Genomic DNA, 23,477 nt, shown 5'->3' with positions numbered 1-23,477 from the left:
CGGTAAATGTCTCTCGGAGAGAGACACGTGTGAGAGACCGCTTGGCTTCGTGCGCACCTTCGACGCGATCGCAAAATTGGAATAACGATGAAAATATGAAAGCGAGCCTCTACGACACATTCCTCGATTATGCAAACCTTATCGATCATCAGGGGAACAGGGAGGAGGTCGTCGGTTCGTCTAGCGTTCTATACATCCGAACAATGGAGAAGCACCTCTATCTACATGCTAATCTATTGACTAACAAGACTTGGCATTAACCTGATTGTGTAAAAAAAGGAACTATACAAACAGCCAAAGAACGTACCACCCCGTCTTCGTCAGTGCAGGATCGATACACTCAACGGATACTACGGATCGACTATCTCCATCGCATACTAAGTTTCTAACAAAAACTATCGTCTGGAAAGCAATCATCTGGTGAACCAGTCCTTCCACGAGAAATACACGGGAACTTACCCACTTGGGTCGACAGCAGGCATAGGTCTATCCGGTGAATGCAATACAACCTTAAAGGGACTTTTCTCACGTAAATGAGTGCGCGTGAGTGTTCAGTATATGTATACCTGGCTACGTGTGTATGTGTGTATGCGTGTGTGTGTGTGTGTGTGTGTGTGTGTGTGTATGTGTGTGTGTATATGTGTTCGCGATAGAAAGTGACGTTACTTTCTTCTCAGATTTGCTGCCGGGTATTTATATAGATAGATAGAAAGAAGGGATGAGGGAGACGATAGATACTAGATAGATAGATAGATAGATAAACAGATAGATAGATAGATGGACAGATAGATAGCTAGATAGATGGGTAGATAGATAGACAGGATAGACTGCGTTAGACCAGGACGACTTTACTGAGGCGAACGTGGAGTTGGCGAATATCGAGTTTTGGTCACGATTGGCTCTCAGGCCTGCGTCCTCAGATCCTTTTAAAGCTTCGAGAGAGGGTAATTGATCGAATTCGAAATCAGCTATCGCAAATTGACAAGACACGAAGGCATACGAAACAACAGCATACGGAGACGCGCCTGCGGAGGGTATCGTGTGACATCACCAATGTGTACGAGCATAAAGGGGAAACAAACAGGCAACAAACATCCTGGAACAATAGCGTTTGTTATCGGCACAACGTCGGTTCCCGAACGTCTACCGATCGCCCACGGTAGCAGCCGTAATGTCGCTACTTTTGCGTCATCGATTTTTCCAAAGGACTTCGCAATTTTTACGGAAATATAATTTTCGCTCTGCCGTCGAGCGCTGTAAATATCGCTTTTGAGCATCCGTGAACTTGTACAGAAGCGAAACGGAAGTGATCGTGTCATCCGACATGCAATCCGACGACAATTTGAAGATACATCGACAAATCTTGTGATAGAGTAGAAATCTCGCGCGGAAGGAGAGAAAGAAAGATAAGATAAAACAATGGCAAATTCATATTATTTATAGCGTTAGAATTCGAGTTTTCCAAGCTGAGCGCGAAGAGAGTTCACGTCGTTTTGTGATTGATTAGAGCGACATTCCGATGCGTCTCGGAGATACGCGGCCACGAGAGACACTACTACCGTGCGCGCTGAAATATGACGGTCCGATGGATTCAGAAGAGGTCGAACATAGAAGAGGAAAGTGAAAGTATAGTAATATAGTGAAGTGGTCGTCGTATATATATATATATATATATATATATATATATATATATATAATATATAGCAGTGAAGGAGAGAGCACTGTGGGGGAGCACTGTTTGTTAGTTATCATATATATATATTTATTTATTTATTTATGGGTCTTTGATGAGACGTATACACGCTTGTGGGCTCGAGGGCGTAGATCGTTCGATCGTGATAACGAACTCACCTTAACCCGCTGTAGGTCAATCGGGTTCATGATGGTCCCCTGAAAGAACTCCACGGTGGTGAAGTGCCGCTTGAACAGTCCCTCCAGTTCGAGATCTGGCGGTTTCCTGAACGGGTCCGACAAAACGATACGATAATCTTTATAAATAACATTCACCTCTCTCAGACCAGTCGACGGGCGTCTTTTTTGCGAGAATATCGGCGAGCGGGAGCCGATAGTGTGATCGGCGGAGATTTCATTAGAACATAATTAAAAGTAGTACAGATCTAATGTGCGGGCCCGTGGCTCTCGAGGGAGAAGAATACACTATATCGCGCGCGTTTGTCGTTTGACAATTTCTCCTCGTCGCGGCTCTTTACCGAGTGCTTTACCGAGCGAATTCACCCCCTTGAGAGGCACGAGCGCGCCGAGGCGTATATGAATAATAAATCTAAGTAAGTCTCTACTGCACGCTGAGTCGGCTCCATAGCTCAATACCAGCATACCATGCAGTCGCAGGCGGTTGCTTTCTACGTAAAATATGTAAATATATATATATATATTTATAGATACGTATAGATATCTTTGGCACCGTCCGGTGTTGCGTGTCGCTTTGCATTCGCGCGAGGTGTGCACACCCGAAAAGCGCCACTTTACGTGTCGCGCCGTCGAGTACATCTCGACACGTCGGCGAACTCGAACGATCGTCGAGCCTCGCGGCGAACCACGTTGATATATATGGTGCCAACGACACGAGGTCGATGATTCCTGGATCACGCAGCACCAGGCGGTTTCGATAGCTCGTGAGAGAAAGAAGAGAGCGAGAGCGAGAGCGAGAGAGAGAGAGAGAGAGCGAGAGCGAGAGAGAGAGAGAGAGAGAAGAGAATAAATTCTAGAAAGAACGCAGCGAGCATTCGACGTGAATTCGCGGGCAAGTGTGTGTGCCCGCGAATCCGCGGATTCGAGAATTCTATAAAGAAGATATGATGATATGATTATCAACATGAGATTGCATGACGTGACATAAATATGTAGATATAGACAATATATAATATATATGCATAGATAAATATATATATATGTATATAAGAATATATATTGATCGACCATCACGGCGTGTTATATCCAGGCGAATAACCGTGTAATAACCTAAAGAACTGCAAGGAAACAAGAAGCGCGAGCGGCCACGTGGAGGGCATTGATGGAGGGTTGTTTTGGTTAATTGGTTGGTGGTTGGTCAGTTGGTTGATAGAGGTTTTCGTGTGGTGGTTGTTCTAGGGTTCAGGGTACCTTGACGCGCTCCAGATCCACGGCATTCATCATGGTGCCCTGAAAAAACTCCACGGTCGTGTAATGCCTCTTCAGGAGACCCTCCAATTCGAGATCTGGCTCTTTCCTGGAAACACAGACCACTCCTTACGACTATAGCGATCAGACTTCACAGGCGGCTACGGTAGGCGACCTGTCCTCGCTTATCCCTGCGCGAATTTTACAACACCGAGAGCGCCGTTCCGTTGGGGGGGGGGGGGAAGGGGACGAATTGTCCGTTTGCAATTCGAAGCGAGCTGTTTTACGAAACTGAACGCCGATCCCGATGGGAAATGTCCGTGTTTGTAACTCGAGACGAGTTATAACGCTCGGCTAGCGCTTGATATTACGGCGCAAAGTACTAATGGAATCTGATCGCTTTGAGTCGCATGGCGACAGGAAGTCTCTCTCTCGATCATCGAAGGGCGACATATACTCACCGCGGAGTCGCCAACATAGGAAAGAAAATGGTATTTAGTATGGGAGAGATGACGAGATGAAGGATAGAGATGAGGTTGAGAGGTAAGTCGAGTGTTGAATGTGATAATCAGCGAGCGATAGTTCTCTATTTATGCAGTATAATAAAAGATTAGATAGATATATATATATATTTCACTAAGATAAATTGCACAAACCTCTATTCCTCGTGAAAATGCGTGGGAATACTGTTACATGAAATAAAATTCGAACGATCATTCGTTCGTTCGCGTCGACATTGGCGACGCGGTAATGTTCAACGGTATGAAGATCGAACGAATGGGAGAGAAGTTTCGTAAGATATGCACGTGCGTCGCGTCGCGTCGATAACCCTCTCGAGATTAACCGTCGGCGTGTCGCGCTCCTGGGACACAACACATCGTCGGCAACCCGGCGATAATGTCGAAAGGGTTGAGGCGCGCCTCTACACGCGAGTCCGCGAAGAAAAAAATGTCACTTGTACAAAAGGCAATGATCATACCTATGCAAGAAGACAACTTCTACGTCGACGTCCTCGCGATCCTCGTGTAGGAAATCCTTGAGGAAGTGCGAGACCGATTCGTAAGTGATGTGGCCACACACGACAATATGTCTGCCAACACAACGAACAGATTAGATTACGTCCTATCGCGGGATGCGAGAGAGCGTTACATGGGAAAAGAAAGGGAAACTTTCACAAGCAACTACCATATACACGCTCTATGTAGTATATGTATATCAACTAGAGGCTTCGCGCGATTAAGTTCACCTCTCCACCGCTACTGCCACCGCCACCGCCGCCGCCACCGCCGCCGCCGCCGCCGCCGCCGCCACCGCCGCCGCCGTCGCCGCCATCGCCGCCACCAACACCGCCGTCGCCGTTCGCTCTCGTTTGTTCTTTTCGTCGAATACGTTTCTCCGGGGGTAAGTGTGTGTACACACCCCCCGCGGTGAGTCTCGCGACTCATAAATACAGACAAATGATTACAGCGCGGAAGAGAGAGAGAGAGAGAGAGAGAGAGATATATATATATATATATATATATAGAGAGAGCTGCTCGCGGGAGGCGGCGAGACGGGGCGGCGGGGGAGAGAAGAACGAACGTTGATGCCAGTGGGAGATCGAATTATTCTTTTCTTTTTCCTCTTCGTGCCATTTTAGTCTGCTGCCACAGTGAGATTAAACTCGACTTCGTTTCACTTCGTTAAGCGACTTTATCTCATTCAAGATTATTCATTTAGCAACTGACGCGCGGCTTGTGGAGAGAGAAAAAAAGGGGAACAAAAACGAGAGAAAGAACAGATCCAACGGTTGAAGTGTTGCTCGAGGAATACTCGGTGATCCGTCGTGAAAGCTCTTACGCGCGACGCTCGACGTTTACCTCGAGTTTACTTCAAAGAGAAAAAAACACACGTACGGCTACGTTAAACAGCGCGATCATTGAAGAGTACAGTAAAGAAAAAAAAAAAAAAAAAAAAGCGGCTAACATTCGGCATTTGAGCAATGCGCGCGATTTGCGATACGTGTGTACGCGTGTGTATCCATTCGCAAGTGAACGATACAAATCAGTAGGCTAGAAAGAAAAGAACTTACCAGGTTTTGCGCTAGGAATTGGAGTGTGTCGTTTTAACCAACTAAACGTGAACGACTATATACACACATACATATATACACACGCACGCACTTATATACATATACACACAGATACACACACACACACACACACACACACACACACGCACGCACGCACGCACGCACGCACGCACGCACGCACGCACGCACGCACGCACGCACGCACGCACGCACGCACGCACGCACGCACGCACGCACGCACGCACGCATACACGCACACACACATACCTAAGTAATTAGTTGCGCTATATATATATATGTGTATATATATATATATATAGATGGACGACGTACATATACATTAGGTTAATATCGACAAGTGTTAGATCGAGAATAACGCATGAGTGCAGGCTCATTCGTATTGTCAGTCATTGCAATATATACGTCAAGCGCAAGACCTTCCTCTACGTGTGTAATCTCTACGTGACGTGTGTATATCGACAGTGATGTAACAGTCCTACTCCTAAGTGCGACATAACACAAGGTACATGTAAGAGACTAGCGGTGCCTAAGAGATAGATAATCGAGAGAGACTTGCAATGTAGGAAAGATATAGCAGAGTTCGACCATGATCATTCCATGCTGAACTGCCTTCTACTACTCGATGAAGATCTAACGCTCGGCCGCGTCGTGAACTCAGCAGCTTCGTCTTTGTCGCGCGCGAGAACTCGCCACTCGCTCGGTCGCGCGACGACCACCACGGCAAATAAGAACGGCAAATCTCTCGCGGATCTCGCGAAGCGCGAGGTGTCACATCCTCGCGGAAGGTCGCCCGGGCCCTGCTGAATTCAACCGCGCGGACCCGACACAATTGGTTATATATATGTCGGGGTATTGTAATACACTGTGATACTCTCGCTAATATAACATAACCGGGACCGACGGGCCGTGTGTGCGTGTACGTCGATAGTGTGAGTGTTGTGGATATGAGAGGAGTCGTTATATATATGATGCTGTTCGATCGTCGGCGAACGCGAAAGTCGCGCGTCGGGTCGTCGAAGACGATCCGGTCGCGGAAACGCGTGCCTTTCGCGCGGCTACGTCGTGAAGAAAATCCGCGTCCGCTGCCGACGAAATCGTAGCGGACGACGACCGTACATCCGGCGTTCGTACGCGCTCTCGTGCAACGACTCGTGCCGAATTTTCCTTCTCTTCTCTCGCGCGTTTCCATCGATCGATTTTCTTTCGACATTTTATCCTTCCGTTTTCTTTTCCTCTGTTTTTTTTCTTTTTTTCTATTTTTTTTTCTCTTTCACCATGACGAGATTATTTACGCAAGAGTCTCTTTCTGCTGCTTGTGGCCCGAGGCCGACACGCCTCGATGCGCGCTTCAGGGCGCGTGATTTATTAAGCCCCACGGTCGGACCTTCGATCGGACGTGGTCAATTCATTGTCTGACGAGACAGCCGCTATTGAAAGTTTGGATAAAATGAGCAGTATTAATGGAACTCTGAGAGATGGGAAGCGACGCGCGGACGACGCACGGACGAAAAATGCGGTGAACGGTGATTTGCCCGCCCGCGCCGCGCGAGAGCTTTCGTGTCGTCGTCGTCGCCGTCGTCGTCGTGAAAAGGGGCGAGCCCACCGACAGCACAGTCGAGTGTCTCGCGTGTGCGTTTATTCTCCATCGACTATGAGAGCGCGTGTACGCGTGTATTCGGGCAAGGTGATGATGCGATCACGGCAGCGTGTCACGTTGTCGTGTAGCTCCTCCTTAGGAAAAGTCACAGCCACATTTGCGCCAGTCGTGAATGAATCGTGAAAAGAAAACCTGCCGTTCCTGATCTACCACGTCTTGGCTCACCGAGGATCGCCGTCCTCGGATCAGAATCCCTGAACTATTGCGCGATGCACGGTAATAAGCACACGTTGTACCCAAGAGACAAAGGTACGCAATTTTCTTTACCCTTCCCCTCTTTGGAGTTTACGAATTAGGCAAGAAACGATTATTAATACTGTACTAAAACACCAAAGTTATTACACTGAAGTGATACAACATATTATAGGTTATATTAATATATATATATGTATATATATGTGTATATATACATGTATGTGTGTGTGTGTGTATATATACATATATATAATATATATGCATTCTCAATGTGTTCGGGTAATGCAGGGTACATGCTGGGCGTTGACTCTTTGCACTCGGAGAGAAATACAGCTCGACACGTGAAAACGACGCGCGGTTCGTTTAACAATGATGAAAGTCGCTCGACCATGATGCTCCGTCCCGCGTCTATCGGGCCAATTGTAGCTCAAGACTCTCGTCGCTCAAGACGCGTAAATTCGCCTGGCTCTCTTGTTTATCGCGTCGCGAATTACGACGGAATTTTCCACAACGTTGCGCGATTCACGGCTTGTGCAACGCAACGCACGATCGCGCGGCCGCGCCGCGCCGCGCCGCGCCGCGCCGCGCCGCGTCGTATCCTCCTTGTCTCTCTCACGTCCGCTTACGACGGATCACGTGCTATTGATGTCGCCTCGGATGTCGTTCTCGGCTCTATCATAAGTCGCTTCTGCTTGACACGACAATGGAGATGTTAATAGGCGCCGGCCAAATGAGCCAATTGATCCGGATGGCTCTCGTTACGAACGCGTTCGAGTTATTCGCGTGCGGCTCGCGCGCTCGCCAGCTGCGAAACGAGAAACGCGCAGAAAACGCTTCGCGTTTCGCGACGACAATCGAGGGAGCATTCTCGAGCGTTCCCGAGGCGAAGGAGCTATTCGTCGCTCGCCGAATGTCCGGCCGTTTTACCGGGACTTGATGCGTACTTTTAAGCGCGATAAGCCGTATTTATCCCAAGTGCGGTCGGTGTGAACAAACAAGCTAACACCAGTTGCTGGGTGTGGTAGGTCTGTGGTGGCAGACGGGCTTGGCTGGTTGGTTGGTTAGTTGGTTGGTTGGTTGGTTGGTTGCTTGCTTAGTTGGTTAGTCGGTCGAGAGGTTTTGCTGGGGATAGGCTGGTGTTTGGGATTGTTTTTAGGGGGTGGCGGCTGCACTAAGGCCGACTGACAACTAGTGCAATGAGCTGGTATGGAACTGCGGTTTTGCGATGCTAACACTGATCTCTAAATATATATAGATCTGTAAGAAGGACTCTTGTCAGGTCAAGGGAATCTCTTGACAAGGATTGAAGTTCGTACGTGCTTCTATCGAAGGGTTGCATTCAATAGGAAGAAACACGGAATCACGGGAGAAAAAGAGAGAGAGAGAGAGAGAGAGAGAGAGAGAGAGAGAGAGAGACCAAGAGTGGTCATGTGTTACGCGTGTACATGTGTCGGGGAAAGAGTAACAACGTTAGTAGTGATGTATACGTATATATGTGTGTGTGTGTGTGTGTGTGTGTGTGTGTGTGTGTGTGTATGTGTGTCGCGGGATAGAGATGCTAGGCTGAAAAGAGAGCGGGGAGTGATAGAGATTACATAGCCTTTCACGTACGAAAGGATATCGTGAGCGTGGAGGTGGTCGGGAGTAGAGGACTCAAATCGGGGAAGCTAATTGGTTTGGTTGTGTCTCTCACCTGCGACCTCGCTCGTTCTTCAAAGTGCCGCCATACTTGTTTCGCGTCCCGATCAGGTCAATTATCTCGGGGATACAACTGGCGAATATGGCCTACACCACGTAATAGAACAGAACACAACACTCGCATCAATACACTTGTGTGACAGGGTTGGCAGTGGTTTACTTTTTCTTTCTTTTTTTTTCTTTTCGTCTTTCGTTTTTTACATGTTCCTTGATCGGTCGGTCGATCGTTCGTTCGGTCGGTCGGTCGGTCAGTCGGTCGATCGGTCGTTTGTTCGATGAATTTGAATGTTTCCCTGACGTCGCGTCGTGTGATGTCACGAGTCATTAGTAACCGTCGCACGCCGGTTACGCGATACGTCTTTTTTCCCTTTTCGTTCTCTGATAGGTGACGAGGGGAAGGACATTTGCATTTTTATGAGCGGAATCAGAATTTGGCTCGGCTACACCCGGGTCACGCGGTTACTCATAGAGACACGATTATCAGTGCTGTACCGCTACGTATGCGAGCCACGCCTTTGGCAATTAGTGATGTGTTGGAAACGAAACGTCACGTTCCAGATAAGAGAAAGGGCGGGGTAGGTAGGCTACCTACACCTAGGTCCTACACACCTACACCTAGGCCTAACGAGTACTACACGTGCCGACACGTCTACCTAGTCCATTGGTAGAGCTATTCGTATCCGCGCGTCGAGATATAGTGCCGAGGATCGCTGCCGTTACAGATATCCTATCGTATCCCTTTCCCACGTAATGTGGTCTGAGATGTATCTCTATTTGTGTTTCGCTTCTATCCCTCTCGAAAACTCTTCGCATCTAATTACGTAACTCGTCCTGCGTCCTTTAAACGCACATCCATCCCCGCGCACGAATATTTACATCGTATATTTTCAGGAAATGAAGAATCGACCGAAGAAATTATTAACAATTTTTCTGTTCAACGGGGATATCTTCCATCAATCCGGGGATTGAACCGCTTGCTTTCTCGGATTGTATTATTGTTGATTCGTAACCTCAGCGCGAGTGAATATTAAAATTTATTGATAATTAAAGGTATAAGTGCAAGTAGCCAGACAAGTCTATTTTTTCGTCCAAGTAAATGTTCCGAGTAGAAGATATAAGCCAGTGTCAAAGTGTCTTCACAAGTATCTTTTTCTCTCATTTTCTCTATACTCTTCCACTAAATGATATATATTATAAATTTACATGACTATTTATTCTTAATAATCGGATGTATTTTTCAGAATATGTTCAGATACGCGGACGCGGACAAATCAAAATTCTCTTAATTTTTGTCCTGATTCTTACGTATCTCGTTCTCTACTTATGAATACTGTGTAGCTAGATTGTTAAGGGAACATAAACTTGTTTAACTTTTGCACTCAGACTTTTAATTACAATTACGCGTACATCAGAAAGTTTGGACATACACGTCGAGGAAATTCTTATTATATAAGAATATATTCTCCGAGGCGAAATATGCTTTAGCCAAAGGTTTGAGCCTGCGATGACAAGCCCCCAACGTTCGAGTCTGCGGGGCATCTCCTTACTCGCAATTTAACGCACGAATGCAACGGAATTAAACGGCCGAACTCTCGTTGGAAATCTAGTTAGCGTGCGATGTTAGTGTCTGGTTAATATTAAATCACTCGTTCACACTACAATCGCACGATACAATGGACACAAGGCGTAATATATGTGTATATACGTAATAATATTGCAACATGTACAACTCCCAAATCTCGAAATAAAAGCGTACGACGTATGATTTAATCACGAGAACAACGGAACCAATAAAGCTACGCTACAGCACACAACATAAACATTGATCTCTTTCCTCCCTCTTTACGAATACGAGCGCATGGCGCGCTCGCCGTATATTCGCACAATATACAAAATATATACGATGTAATGTGGGGGAGAAGTTGTTTGTTTCCGAAGCGCTGAAAAATTATCCGCAGTAAAGATCATCGATCGACTGCTCGAATAAATTCGATCGCGTCCACATTGAAAACATTTCCAGCACGCCGTCAACGTTGTAACGTCAACGGTGACATTGCCATCGTTGTCATCGTGTGAGACAGAAAGAGCCAATCGATGATCTAGCGAACGAAGAGGAGATCTCATCGCGAGAAGCGGTGACGTTGCTCTGCGGCAACGAAGTCTGTGAGCGTATTTACGATTCATCGAAAGATAAATCACACGAGCGGGAACTGAAAACGATTCCTCCGTCTCGGGAACGGTCTCTCGCGCGTGTTCTCGCGCGAATCTCGTGGTTCTTCGGGACAATATAGTAGCAGTAGTAGTAGTAGTAATAGTAGTAGTAGTAGTAGTAGCTGGTGGTGATATCTAAGCGCGCAGCACGTATCACCTCTTCTCGATTCGGCCGCACGTGGTGATGCACGTGTCGTGTTAAACGGGGTAATTACGACTGAGGCTGTGATGTTCTGGCCGAGTATACATATCCTTTCCGTCGCGATCGTCACGTATCCACGTGCGTTGTGTGCATGTACGCGTATGTACATATGTATACGCGCGCATGCATACATACGTAACACTATCGCAGAACGTTCACGATCGCCCATACGTTTCCTCCGTATGCTGCACCTGCACGTGTCGCCGGATACGTTACCCGCGTATGTCGTATGGAACGTTGTGAGGTATGCTCGATGTGACCCAAGCTAGACTACCTGTGTGTCCCCAACAGTGGGATCGTGAGTCGGCGCTTCACGGCGAACGAAGGCAAGACGGACGTAGATCCGATCAATTTTTCATCCGCGCGTCTCGGTCAAAAGGTCATAGACGTTCTATTTTATTGCGAACGCGCACGCGTGCTTGATATTTTTATAATAAAGCCAGCGATAATAAAATTCAAGGTGATGTCGCGAGTCCATCGACATGCGCCGCGACATGTAATCCTGCGAAAGAGATAAATGGATTAAACTGATTTTTCAGAAGAAGAAGAAGAAGAAGAAGAAGAAGAAGAAGAAGAAGAAGAAGAAGAAAGATATCGAGTCATGCGAGACTGAGTGTCTAAACTTGGGCAGAAAAGAGACTCGATGACGCAACTGGACAAATGCGGAATGATAAGAAATTTAACTTCGTTGTGCACTGATTATGATCGAAGGAAGACTTCGCTTCTCTAAATTGTTCTTGACGTTGATTCGTTCAGAACTGACAATATCTGCAGCACGCAAAGCGATGTTGAAAATGCGTTTTGCATTCGCCTCACTCGCGAACCTGCGAAGTTCCCGCTAATTAGTAGATTTCGTACGATCGTCCTTTTCGTACAATTACAAGTGCACGATACCACGACCGTCCGAATTGATTTTCGCTTGGACCGTCTTCGCCGAGTTTCGTCGTTCCACGTCGCACATGAATGCAGCGTCGTGTGTCGCAATCGGACGTGCAATTTCTACTGATAAAACCCCTAAAGAGCGGCCGTATGTGCCTACATATGCAGCCGCTAACTGCTGCGCTATGTCAAATGCCAAGAACCGTGTGTGTATACGTATGTTGTGTGTGTGCGCGCGCGTGGTATATGTGTGTATACATGTTCTGACGTGTGTGTGTGTGTTTATTTGAATGTATCAAGCCAAGAGAAAAGTCGCGACTCGATACTGAACCGGAGACGACCGCCCTCCTCGCTCTCGCGCATCGAACGAGAGAGGGTTATTCTCTCTCTCTCGAAAGGTTTTTCCGCACCGGGGGGTCGATCGCCTTTCGACAGTCTACAGACTAACCAAAACACTATCGCATGCCACCAAGAAACTCAATCTGGAAGAAAGAGTGGAGTAGATAGACGGATATATAAACAGATAGATAAGGAGAGAGAGAGAGAGAGAGAGAGAGAGAGAGAGAGAGAGAGAGAGAGAGAGAGAGAGAGAGAGAGAGAGAGAGAGAGAGAGAGAGAGAGAGAGAGAGAGAGAGAGAGAGAGAAGAGGAAGAAAGAAAAGTATTTCCACGTTTTTTGCCGGCACTCCCTACGAAGCCTAACTTTGCTCAGCATAAACGAGTCTCCTTCACGTATTTCGGCAACGAATAATATTCGTACGTTCCAATCTAATGTCGTTCCAATCTAATGCTAGCGAGTTACTCCGAAAATATCAACACGCAATCTTTTAAGATTGTATGTGTATACATGTGTGTGTGTGTGTATGGTGTGGGTATATCTGTATATGTGCGCCGATCAACTTGTCGAGAAGTATCAGCATCATCCGCAACTCGCTGCTTCACGGCTGAGATCGCGAGATATCTTGTCCTTCGGCACCAGCGATACATGTTTACGGACATTTCATGATTCGTGTCCGGAGATATGATTGTTCAATACTGCGTAAAAGAAGAAAAATCTCAGGGAATGATGAGAAACGTGCGAAACAAATTGCTCAAGAGATGGCTCTCCAAATAGCAAATATATCGTTGCAATATATCATTGGCAGATGTATCGTTTCGACTCACCAAGCAAACATGGCACGTACGATATAATTATTCGAGTGCTCGTCTGGAGTCGCAAATGATTTTTCCGATGAAAGATGTTACGACATCTGCAATGGATGAGAGAGAAGAGACATTTCTCCGGACAAAAATCAGAATGCATCGTGATAACCGTGAAGCTGCGGATAAACAGAAAGTAAAAAAAAAAAGAAGGAAACACTTCAAATATCCGCCATGAGAAGTTTTATAATCGGAGAAATGGACAGCTCTTGTGAAAAGAAGAGAGGTATTGTGCACAATAAACGTGCGCGCGCGCGTGAGAGAGAGAGAGAGAGAGAGAGAGAGAGAGAGAGAGAGAGAGAGCGCGCGCGCATGCATGTTTGTTGCGGAAATATGTTCCGTTTCGCGATTTTACCGTTCTCCATTGCGACACCCGCGGAACATCAAACAAACGCGAAGTGCAAAGTGGAAGAATATCACGTTCCGACCCTAAAAATGACACACATCCATTTTGCACGAATTATCATCGACAGAGGGAAATTTGGAATCATTTGACTGCGTTTGATGGGATGATTCAGGCGTCTTGTCACGATCAAACGGATGCTGCACGCCGGTAACGTTAATTCTTTGCGGTCGCAACCCGGTAACCCTACGCTCGGTAATGCATATTGCACCGAAGCGCGCCACAACCGCAAAGGGTTAGCATCGTGATCTTCCGCACGTGCGGAAGATACAAAATTATCATACTGGACACTCGCTGTCGCACGCAATGCGCCCTGCGTTGCGCGTTGCGTGAAGAAATAGAAAGTGACGCGATCGCGTCGCCGGTGAGCGTCCGCTGTGAACTAATCTACCACGATAACTAGATTAGTGAGGTACATTACGTGCGCGATGTAAGTCAACTTTCTGCGCCCAAGTAATCGAGCCTACCTCGAATCCCGTTATAACCGAGGGCGAACTACGATGCGTCCAATTTAGACGCGAAAAATATGCTGGTGTCGTGAAACGCGCGCGGTGCGACGCAGTGCAGCGCTGAGAAATATTACACAATATACAAGAAGCAAGAATAAAACTATTTGATATAAATATATATGTATAGATATGCTCCAAGAGCTTCGTATCCCCGCACCGGCCGAATTATACCGGAAACGAAATGGCTTTTGATGAATTAACGTGAGGGATTAACGAGGAGAACGAACTACTTTTCGTGACCGTGCGATATAAGATATAATCATATATATATGTATATATATATATATTACAAAATATGAATGTATATATATGTATATATATGTATATATATATATATATATATATATATATATATATATATATATAGAGAGAGAGAGAGAGAGAGAGAGAGAGAGAGAGAGAGAGAGAGAGAGAGAAAGAGAGAGAGAGAGAGAGAGAGAAAGAGAAAGGTAGATAGATAGAAGAGGAAAGAAAGATGCAACAGTAATATATATATTCTTCTCATCTACTATAATATATGTGTATGTAAACGTGTGTATGTATATATATATAATAATAATAATAAAAACTCGTGTGTTTCTCTTTCCACAAAAGTCCAAGCATACCAGCACGTGTTATTATTACCAAGATATCTGCTAATTGGTAAAAAGGTGGAGAAGAAAAGCGGTGAAAATCAGCACAAGGTTTATGTTAAAGAAACGGTGAAGACCAGGGTGAATCAAAAAGAGAGGGAGAGGCTGAAGAAATCCGGAATACCATTTTTCTAACAGTCACGGATCCATGATGGTGATGTGAGGCCAAGATATGGGGCGAGGGGGAGGGGCGGCGGCGGGAGGGGGATATATTTACTAATCGGAGAGTAAGTTCATCGCGGATAGCGAAGGTGGTCCCGAGGATTCGCTCGAACGCACCCCCGCGAGTGCAAGAGTGAGGCGACGCTGTTCCTTTTTCACCGGCAAGATCGAGCTACGCGTGAACATTCGCTCTCATCGTCGCCGGAACGCACAGTCTAGATACTGCCGGTAGAGAAAAAGGATATCGCGTCCTCGCGTTCTCATTTCGCCGGGACGAAACTCTCGCGTCTGGAAAGTCGCAGCAAGTTCAGCTGGAGAACTAGGTTACGCGCGCGCGCGCGCGCGCGGGAACTGCATTGAGCGACGGTGCAGTCATTAAAATACTTCGTTACTAAGGATACTCGCTGTTTATCCGACCTCTCATTCATCTTTCCCCTCCCCCCACCCGCTGCGCCCAACTTTTCCGCTAATACGATGTCGTGATATGCCATGGATGCACGCGGAAGCGCGCAAAACACATTAATTGCTTTCGCGATGTCTCCGACAAGAAGGGAGATTCATTCCGCGGTTGTTTGTCCCGTTCTCTCCCGTCGTTGAAGAGCAGCACTTTATCGGTCGCACATGAACTTATTTACTGTCGTTTCTCGATTGAAGAAGAATGAGTGAGAGAGAGAGAGAGAGAGAGAGAGAGAGAGAGAGAGAGAGAGAGAGAGAGAAAGAGGGAAAAAGAAAGAGAGAGAAAGAGAAAGAAGGAAAAAGAAAGAAAGAGAGAGAGAGAGAGAGAGAGGAAGAAAGAGACAGATTGATAGATCGTGATCATCAAGGGAACGAGCGTGGTAATGTCTCAGCACGGGGGACATCACGATGGACGGCCTCGTCGAGACGAGATCCCTTCGCTATCCAGGCCGACTTCGCTATTTCTCATATCTATGTGACTACTGGGACAACATGGGGGACTAGTTTCAAGTTAGGGTTGTTTCATGGCTGGCTTCCACATAAGTGGATTTTCTGAGGGGGTACCTGCGTCCACGCTCGCGGCTGTACTGGCCACCGTACTTGCTGCGATTCGCGGCGAGCTCCGTGATCTCTGGGATCCAGCTGGCGAACACCGCCTACACACCCACAATCATCCGTTGCCGTCAGAACAAACCCCTTAGCCTGGATCTTTTATGTTTGTTTTTTTTTTTGAGGGGAGGAGAGGGACAGGGGAAGATTTATTTCGTTCGTGCTCTCGTTTGCTTTCTTTTTGCGTGCTTTCACTCGTACCCTCCGCTTCGTTACGTTTCTGATCGCTTTGTCGTGAGCGACCGATAAAGCATCGCGAATTGTGAGAATGGAGATGACAAGCACGATCGCGGCACGATACCGAGGCACGATTGTAAAATACATAGTGATGTGTAATTTTGAAGCTGGTATGCCTTTGCGATATGAATCGACGTGTAGGTTTTTTTTTTTTTAACAGCGTTGTGTGTGTTTTCCAGTATAAAACGGTCCAAATATCAATCATAATTTCTGCGTGCGTTTTTTAACGGGTGATTCCAGTGAACAGTGAAAAGATTTCTGATAAACGTGTTGTCACGCCCAATCACCAAATTCGCTTAAACAAAACAAAAAAATACTAAAAATTTATAGGTACTTTTGTACGTACAGGATAATTCTATACCGTAATTTACGATTTCCTACACATTTGTATTTTTATACAATGCACATATGTATTCCCTGTAGATTTATGTAATTGCACATTTATATTCGATCAATGAAATGTACAAAATCCTCAGGACATATTTTATGGGACTTTTCGAAAATACATGTTCAAATCTCAGCTCTCGCATTCGACCTTCAACCGTTCACAAATCATTCAGAACACATTCTGAAATATTTGTTATGTTGACAAAATATTTCAGGTATCTTAAAGCGACCTACTTTCTATCTTGTTCAGAGAGAATCAGATGATGAACTTTGACACAAATAATATAAATCTTGAGAAATTTTTTCTAATTTCAGTTAACATTGTTATCTCTCAGTTCTCAGTATGTGGGGAATGTGTGTTTTTAATATTAAGCTTCTGTTTTTCGATTAAAGAACCATTAATTGAAGCGAATCAATTGAATCGCTGCGAAATGGCATATTTAGAATCTACTATTTTAGGAAGTTTCACATCCGCGGACTATCTAACCGTTACTTGTTTTTCCACCTGATGACTGAAACTAAAATCCATCGATTTTAAAGCTGAACGCGGAACATCCATACATGGCGATGATTTGTCGAGTGATTGGCGCTAAAGTACGATAAGCACTCGATACGATGTGTAATAATATGACAAACTTGTCTTAACACTCGCGCATATATTCTCTCGTCTCCCGAACTTCTGCGTATGCTACAAAAGCTCGGCTTGCTTGGAATCATTAATCTTTGTCAGCGAGGATACAACTTAACCCGCGAAACGTCCGCTAGAACGTAGCGATACGTTCCTTGTGTATGTGTATGTGTGTATGTGTGTTTGTGTTAGTTTCTCGACAAGTGCCACATTCGAAACTGATCTCATTCAAGCGAACGGGAAGGAAAAATTAGAATCGCTCGACGCGGCTTTAACGGCATAAGCGTCGATTTTCTATACGAGACAGAGAGAGAGAGAGAGAGAGAGAGAGAGAGAGAGAGAGAGAGAGAGAGAGAGAGAGAGAGAGAAAGAGAGAGAGAGAAAGAGAGAGAAAGAGAGAGAGAGAGAGAAGGGAGAAATAGAGATTGATAAATTAGTAGCAGCATCGAGTGTATAATCGTGCCAATGTGCTAGTAGCGCCCGTGAGACGTTAGTTCGTAAATCGGATGATGTAACTGCGTGTTAGCACGATGCAAATTGTGCGTGTCATTAGATTAGCGCTGCGCAGCCGTCATATGGAAGACAGGCATCTCTCACGCGTAAATACCAAGAGCGACAAGAACTCGTCTCTATCCTCGCGAAATGACGTAAATCGGATAAGGGGTCAATTCGTGGAAAAAACACACAGTGCCGTTAGTTCCTTGTTTCGCAGAATGCGTGCCTATCCGCGACCCTCGAGTTGACCATTGTTAATTGTCGTCATTCGAGACGCTGACGCAGTTGTTTTGCGCACTTCTCGCGAAGCAGCGGAGAAGTGAGTGCCGTCATCTCTCGCGCGAAGTGTCGTAAAACTTAATTTTAATGGCATGCAGGCATTATATCGTAGCGTATACTGCGCCGGTAGTTTCGAATAATCAACGTCGTCCCCGAAGTGTGACGTTGTCTAGAGAGAACGGGGTTCAAAGAATAATACTGCCGCGTGTAGACTAGAGGAGTGTGCGCCACAGCAATGTGCCACGTTTGGGGGAAGAGATTGGAGAGATAAATAAAAAGATTTAGGTCCTCACAGTGTGCTTCGTAAAATTGCTTGTGTTCTGCGATAACCGTGATCGCGTGTAATCGTATTGTGTGATGTATCTCTCGTGTAAAACGAACGATCAAACCATGCAAGACGATTCACGTCAATTCAATTGCGTGAGATATCATTACTGTAGAATTGTTATATGCGAAAACAAAGTGACTTTCCACTTCCACACACAGTTTACACGTACACGGCACTGTCCGATCTGTTACAATCGAGTTACATGATTTGATTTTGCAAATATATATATATATATATATCAGTGTTGGTTGTCGTATACTCAGTAGTTTTTACGCTCAAAGATTCGAAGGTGTGTCGAGTTCCATGGATATTTCGTTCTAACGTGATGCAGTATGCAAATAATGTTGTATTCCTGTAAATGTTCATACATTGCAGGTAGCAGACTAAAATGGCAAATCATGTGACTTGTTTGAAAAGAATGTGCTGTTGATAAAAAGTGATTAATATAACGGCAAACAACTTGACGGAATGCAAACGCAAGTATTGTCTCGCCCGGGTCTCGTGTCGAGGTGGAGTTAAATTAGGGAGACGCGGTCGAAATTCCGTCGAATCGCTTTCGTCACCCTTGTGATACGTACAGTATCATTTTACGTGATACTCGTGTTAATATGGTTGCTGGGTGCTTGTTGCTTCGTGCTGTAGAAAAAGAACGATAATCCATATACGATAAAGAACCACTCCGATCGATATAATATAGAGTACATGCATAAGGCACACTTACTAAGCGCAGCTGCTTTTCTCATCACTTTGGGTTTACGCGCGATATTCGCCATCAAACACATATTATTTCGTCAACTCGGTGTCGCACGGTGAAAGGTCATCGGACTTACCAGGATGTAATCTTGCCGTCACGAGAAAAATCGCCATCACGCCGGAAGGTTTAAATGGCAGAAGAGGGAAAGCGCAATTCTTTCTGCAATTGTTTCTAATTCTTACGCGTGTCGTTCTCGCGACGACGCTAACCCCGAGGTTTGAGAGGACCAATTTATAAACAGTCGAAAAGTAAAAAAAGCTTCCTCGCAACAAAAATTAATTCATCTCCTACGAAAGTTCCCGACAAACGCCCTCGGCGCGAATCGATTCCGAAAACGATTCATGAAATGAAGCGGAGACGTAAAATAAAATAATTACGTTGGAGCTTATTAACGACTGCGTTCGAGAAATGAGGCGATTTACGCCGCAGCTGTACTTTATCGGCTTTAATTCGAGATGGCGAGTCGGTCCAATACCAGAAAGTACTCGCTCCTAGCCGCCGCAGATGGCTCAACGTTTACCTGGCCACGGGTGTGGCCTCTGTTCGATGGTATGATAATATTAAAATCGATACGTCCCTTTTATGACGATTAGCCGGTGCTCCTTGCAAATATTCGAGCCGACAAGAAGAAGGAGAAACCAGCATTTTGGTGATACAGCAATATTCAATTCGCCCGATTCAAGCGCACAATGAAATTTCGAACGTTACTCACTGGTTGCTCTTTGTGTTACATCCTATCAGGCTCAATGAAAAAGATTAGAAACTGAGCAAAACGAAACAGCTTCTTCCGATCTTCAATTTCCACGCATTTGCACCAAACTTTTAATTATACGATGAGAAATCCATGTCGCTATGAAATCTATGTCGCGATTCGATGTTCGTTAGGCGAGTGAAAAGCAACAGCATAATCCGATACCGAGATTTTCAATTCCCAACGTCTCTACTTGTTTTTTCCTTCTTCTCTTTTTTACGCTCGCTTGCTCGCGCATCGGTCGCGGAAACTCTTTCCTTCCCGCTTCATTGGACCTTTCACCGTGGACGAGTGCCGTTTGATTCATTGGGAAATGAAAGGGAACGCCAACGCGACGAATATACCACGTCGCACGCACGCACGGTCGTTACTCGGGTCAAACCTATACTCCCGGCTGTTGTAAATTCTCATGCATTCATCATCGGTCCTCGAGCTTCTTGACGTCTCGCGTTCACGTAGAACGATGATCGAACGACGATGAGAACGTTACCGCGGGGGAAGGTACGTTTATATGTGTATACGGGTGTTTGTATCCGTATTACCAGTGTATTTCGCGAATATACGTGTGCGACTGGCGCATCTTACGTGTCATTTGTTTGCGTTTATGTGTGTTTATGTGTGTGTGTGTGTGTGTGTGTGTTGTATTTGTGTGTTTGTATTTGTGTTTTTGGCGTGTGCCGGCGAATGCATGTACCGCGCACGTCGTATAGCTATACGTTCTCGTTATTAATTAATCCTTACGTAAGTATAGAAGTATATACATATACATACTGGAAGGAAAGTAAAATTAATAGACAAGAGACAGAGGGTTGTAGGATGTAATTTGATAGTAATACCTCTTTCCATGCTCCCGCTTGTATTCGCCGCTGTACTTGGACCTACTGCCTACGAGCTCTATTATCTCGGGTATGCTACTAGCAAAAATTGCCTGCAAATAGAAATCATAACTGGAAAACACTATGCGACTACGGATCGTTGAGAAAGGAAACAAAACCGGGTCACCTAGGTATCGGTTGCGTCTAGCAGCAGTGCTTCCGCATCCTGTATTGGCGTAAGTTCAGATACGTGTCGTACGGGGAAAATGGCGATGGTGAGGAGGGAATCGGAGAGACGGGGCTGGAGAGTAAGGTAGAATGCGATTAAGGGGTAATAATCTACGTTTTATGTTTCGTGTTCGCGTGTGCTTATTGATGTGAAGATCGGAACGTGATGCTTTCAGGTATATATCGATATCCGAATGATATATATCCTGGATCGATGCGTGTGGGGAGTCAAAAAACACAAAGTGTAAGTAAGGAAAAAGTGTTTAGCTGATAATTATATCAGCGAAACCCACCAAGATTCAATATGCCTGCGATGATGATAAATCGACTTTGCTCTTCTCGTATATAATATCGCATTCAAAGTATCGAGTAAGATTATCGAATAAAATAGTATCGTATCAATAATTTCGCAAAATTATATTAATTCACAAAAACATCAATCATCTTGTGACATGATTCAGAAGAATAGAAATATGACAATTCACATCTCTTGACACACATCACGAAATATCAGTTAATTCTTATTTTTTGTTAAATAACTTGATATCGATGTTTCTGAGGCGACTACTTGCGACAAAAATAATTATTAACGAATTTATACTTTATATTTATCTTTTACAGTGTGTAATATTGACACGCGTTAAGTATCAGTAGATTAACAAACGTCGTGTAAAAGAGGTCAAAGTCGATTTTAAGACATTGAGTGATCACAGCGAAATGCTGCTTACCCACGACATCGTGTTGTGTCACAGCTTTTATTATTGTTACCATTATATTGTACTTACACCACGACGATTTTGTTGTAACCATATAGAATCATCCGACGTGTAGGTCGAGTTATGTATCGAGTTTATGTATATGTGTGTGCAGTATAATAATATATAAGCATGTGAGCATAAGTAAAAGCAGTTTACTAGGCGAGAAAAGAAAGGGATGAGGAAGCTGTATGAGGAAACAGCAAAGATATATGTCAATTGTCCAAATTCATCTTTTTGAATCTGCAACATGAACTATCGAATTCTTTTTATCCTTGTGATCAATCGCCTAAATGTGCAAATTTTTCCGTGCAATTAAATGCAATAATTCGGCATTAATTTTCATTGTTTTGCTAATTAATTCTGTGCTGTTTGTGGCTACAATGCGAAGTGAGAGAAGTGAATGTAACTTGTGCAATCGATAATTGCAAAAGCACAGAAGCGAAGAAGATGCAAGCATCGCTTCTGGCTGAAACAAAAGTAGAAAGGAAATTTTACAAGTCGAGTTCGCTCCGTGCATGTGTGAGGTGATAGAGGTGCTATTATGTAAATCGTCTATGATGCCGGATAGGAAAGATACGACCCGTCGTGAACGATCGACAAAATCGTGTCGTGTCACGCCACGCAATTTGCGTTATTGAAATAGACATTGATAGTGATCCGCGCGAGTAGATATCTCTCGCGAGCTTCGTAAAGACTAGGCAACTAAAGACACTGCGATCAACGAAATTCTTAAACAGACAGAACAGTGAGAAAAAAAGTGAGTCGACACTTTGCGCACGACATAACGCTGTACGTTCCCGAAAAACAGCCAACAACAGATGTCCTGCAAAGTAAGATGGCGAAGCAGCGAATTGTACGACCGCGATCATTTCGCCGAGTGATAAGTACGCAGCAAAGTGAGAAAACTCACGTAGCCAAAACTTTAAGATTTTAGCGATATTTAGTAAAAATCGCGTACTCGCAGAGGGAGAGAGAAAAAGGAAAGTAGAGAGAGAGAGAGAGAGAGAGAGAGAGAGAGAGAGAGAGAGAGAGAGAGAGAGAGAGAGAGAGAGGGAGAGAAAGAGAGAAAGAAAGAGGGTTCAGTAAATAAGATATAAATTTACGACCCCGGGAATTGTAATGGAATAACGTTGTACAAACACTCGGACATATAATTGTAATGATAAATTAACCGAAGAGATTACGATTACCCGTAAATAAATATTCAATGTACAATTCCAGAGATTGTAAATCACGAATCCATCTGCAATTCCAGAATTTGTAACCGAATAACTTTTTCGCGCATTCGCCTGTAATATTATCAAGATATAATAGCCGATGATGATAAAAATTAATCTGCAAACCGAGAACGTACAATCGAATATTCTCTTGGAATATATTGGAATCTTTGTCCGGTAGACTATTGTTCTCGTACACAGGTATGTTGAATCGAGTGTAAATTAAAATACGCGTCTACCCCGCCGTTCACGGATTATCCCTTGTGGATAAACTGGAACGCACTGTGAGAAGAGGTAATTTGAGCTTTTTGAAATGGAACTCAATAAAATTTGCGCAGAAGTAACCGTATATAATTATTTTTATATAACCATTTGTTTATAACCGTATAATTATTTATATAATTATCTTTCATCGAAACGTTCGCAACGTTCACGCGACCAAGAAAATGTCGCCAATCGGCGGCCGCGTCATTGAGAACATATTATTCGGGCAGTCACGAAGGACTTGTTTCCAAGTCAACATTGAACATATCACGTAATCCTGAAATAGCGCGATTGCCTTTCCTTATTCGTCATGTA

At 44.8% G+C, this 23,477-nt stretch overlaps 1 protein-coding gene across 40 annotated transcripts in view; it reads right to left on the bottom strand.

Annotated features, from left to right (window-relative positions):
* slo (calcium-activated potassium channel slo) overlaps positions 1-23,477 on the bottom strand; it is a 112,549-nt gene that overhangs the window by 38,896 nt on the left and 50,176 nt on the right. For 21 of the 40 annotated variants that reach the window (XM_025306552.1, XM_025306563.1, XM_025306568.1 and 18 more), the window contains exons 6-8: positions 8,755-8,846; positions 4,097-4,207; positions 1,852-1,957 (exon numbers count right to left, since the gene is read on the bottom strand). In XM_025306552.1, coding sequence (XP_025162337.1) covers positions 1,852-1,957; positions 4,097-4,207; positions 8,755-8,846 — 309 coding nt within the window. Of the gene's footprint in view, positions 1-1,851; positions 1,958-3,120; positions 3,227-4,096; positions 4,208-8,754; positions 8,847-20,716; positions 20,809-23,477 lie in introns of all 40 variants that reach the window. The other 19 variants (XM_019840678.2, XM_011138600.3, XM_011138615.3 and 16 more) reach the window with 3 other exon arrangements.

This window comes from Harpegnathos saltator, unplaced genomic scaffold, assembly GCF_003227715.2.
Source record: "Harpegnathos saltator strain DR-91 unplaced genomic scaffold, Hsal_v8.6 scaffold789, whole genome shotgun sequence".
In the NCBI taxonomy this organism is placed as follows: Eukaryota; Metazoa; Arthropoda; class Insecta; order Hymenoptera; family Formicidae; genus Harpegnathos; species Harpegnathos saltator.
Note: the sequence above shows the minus strand (reverse complement) of the source record. Positions and strands in the feature narration are given on the sequence as shown.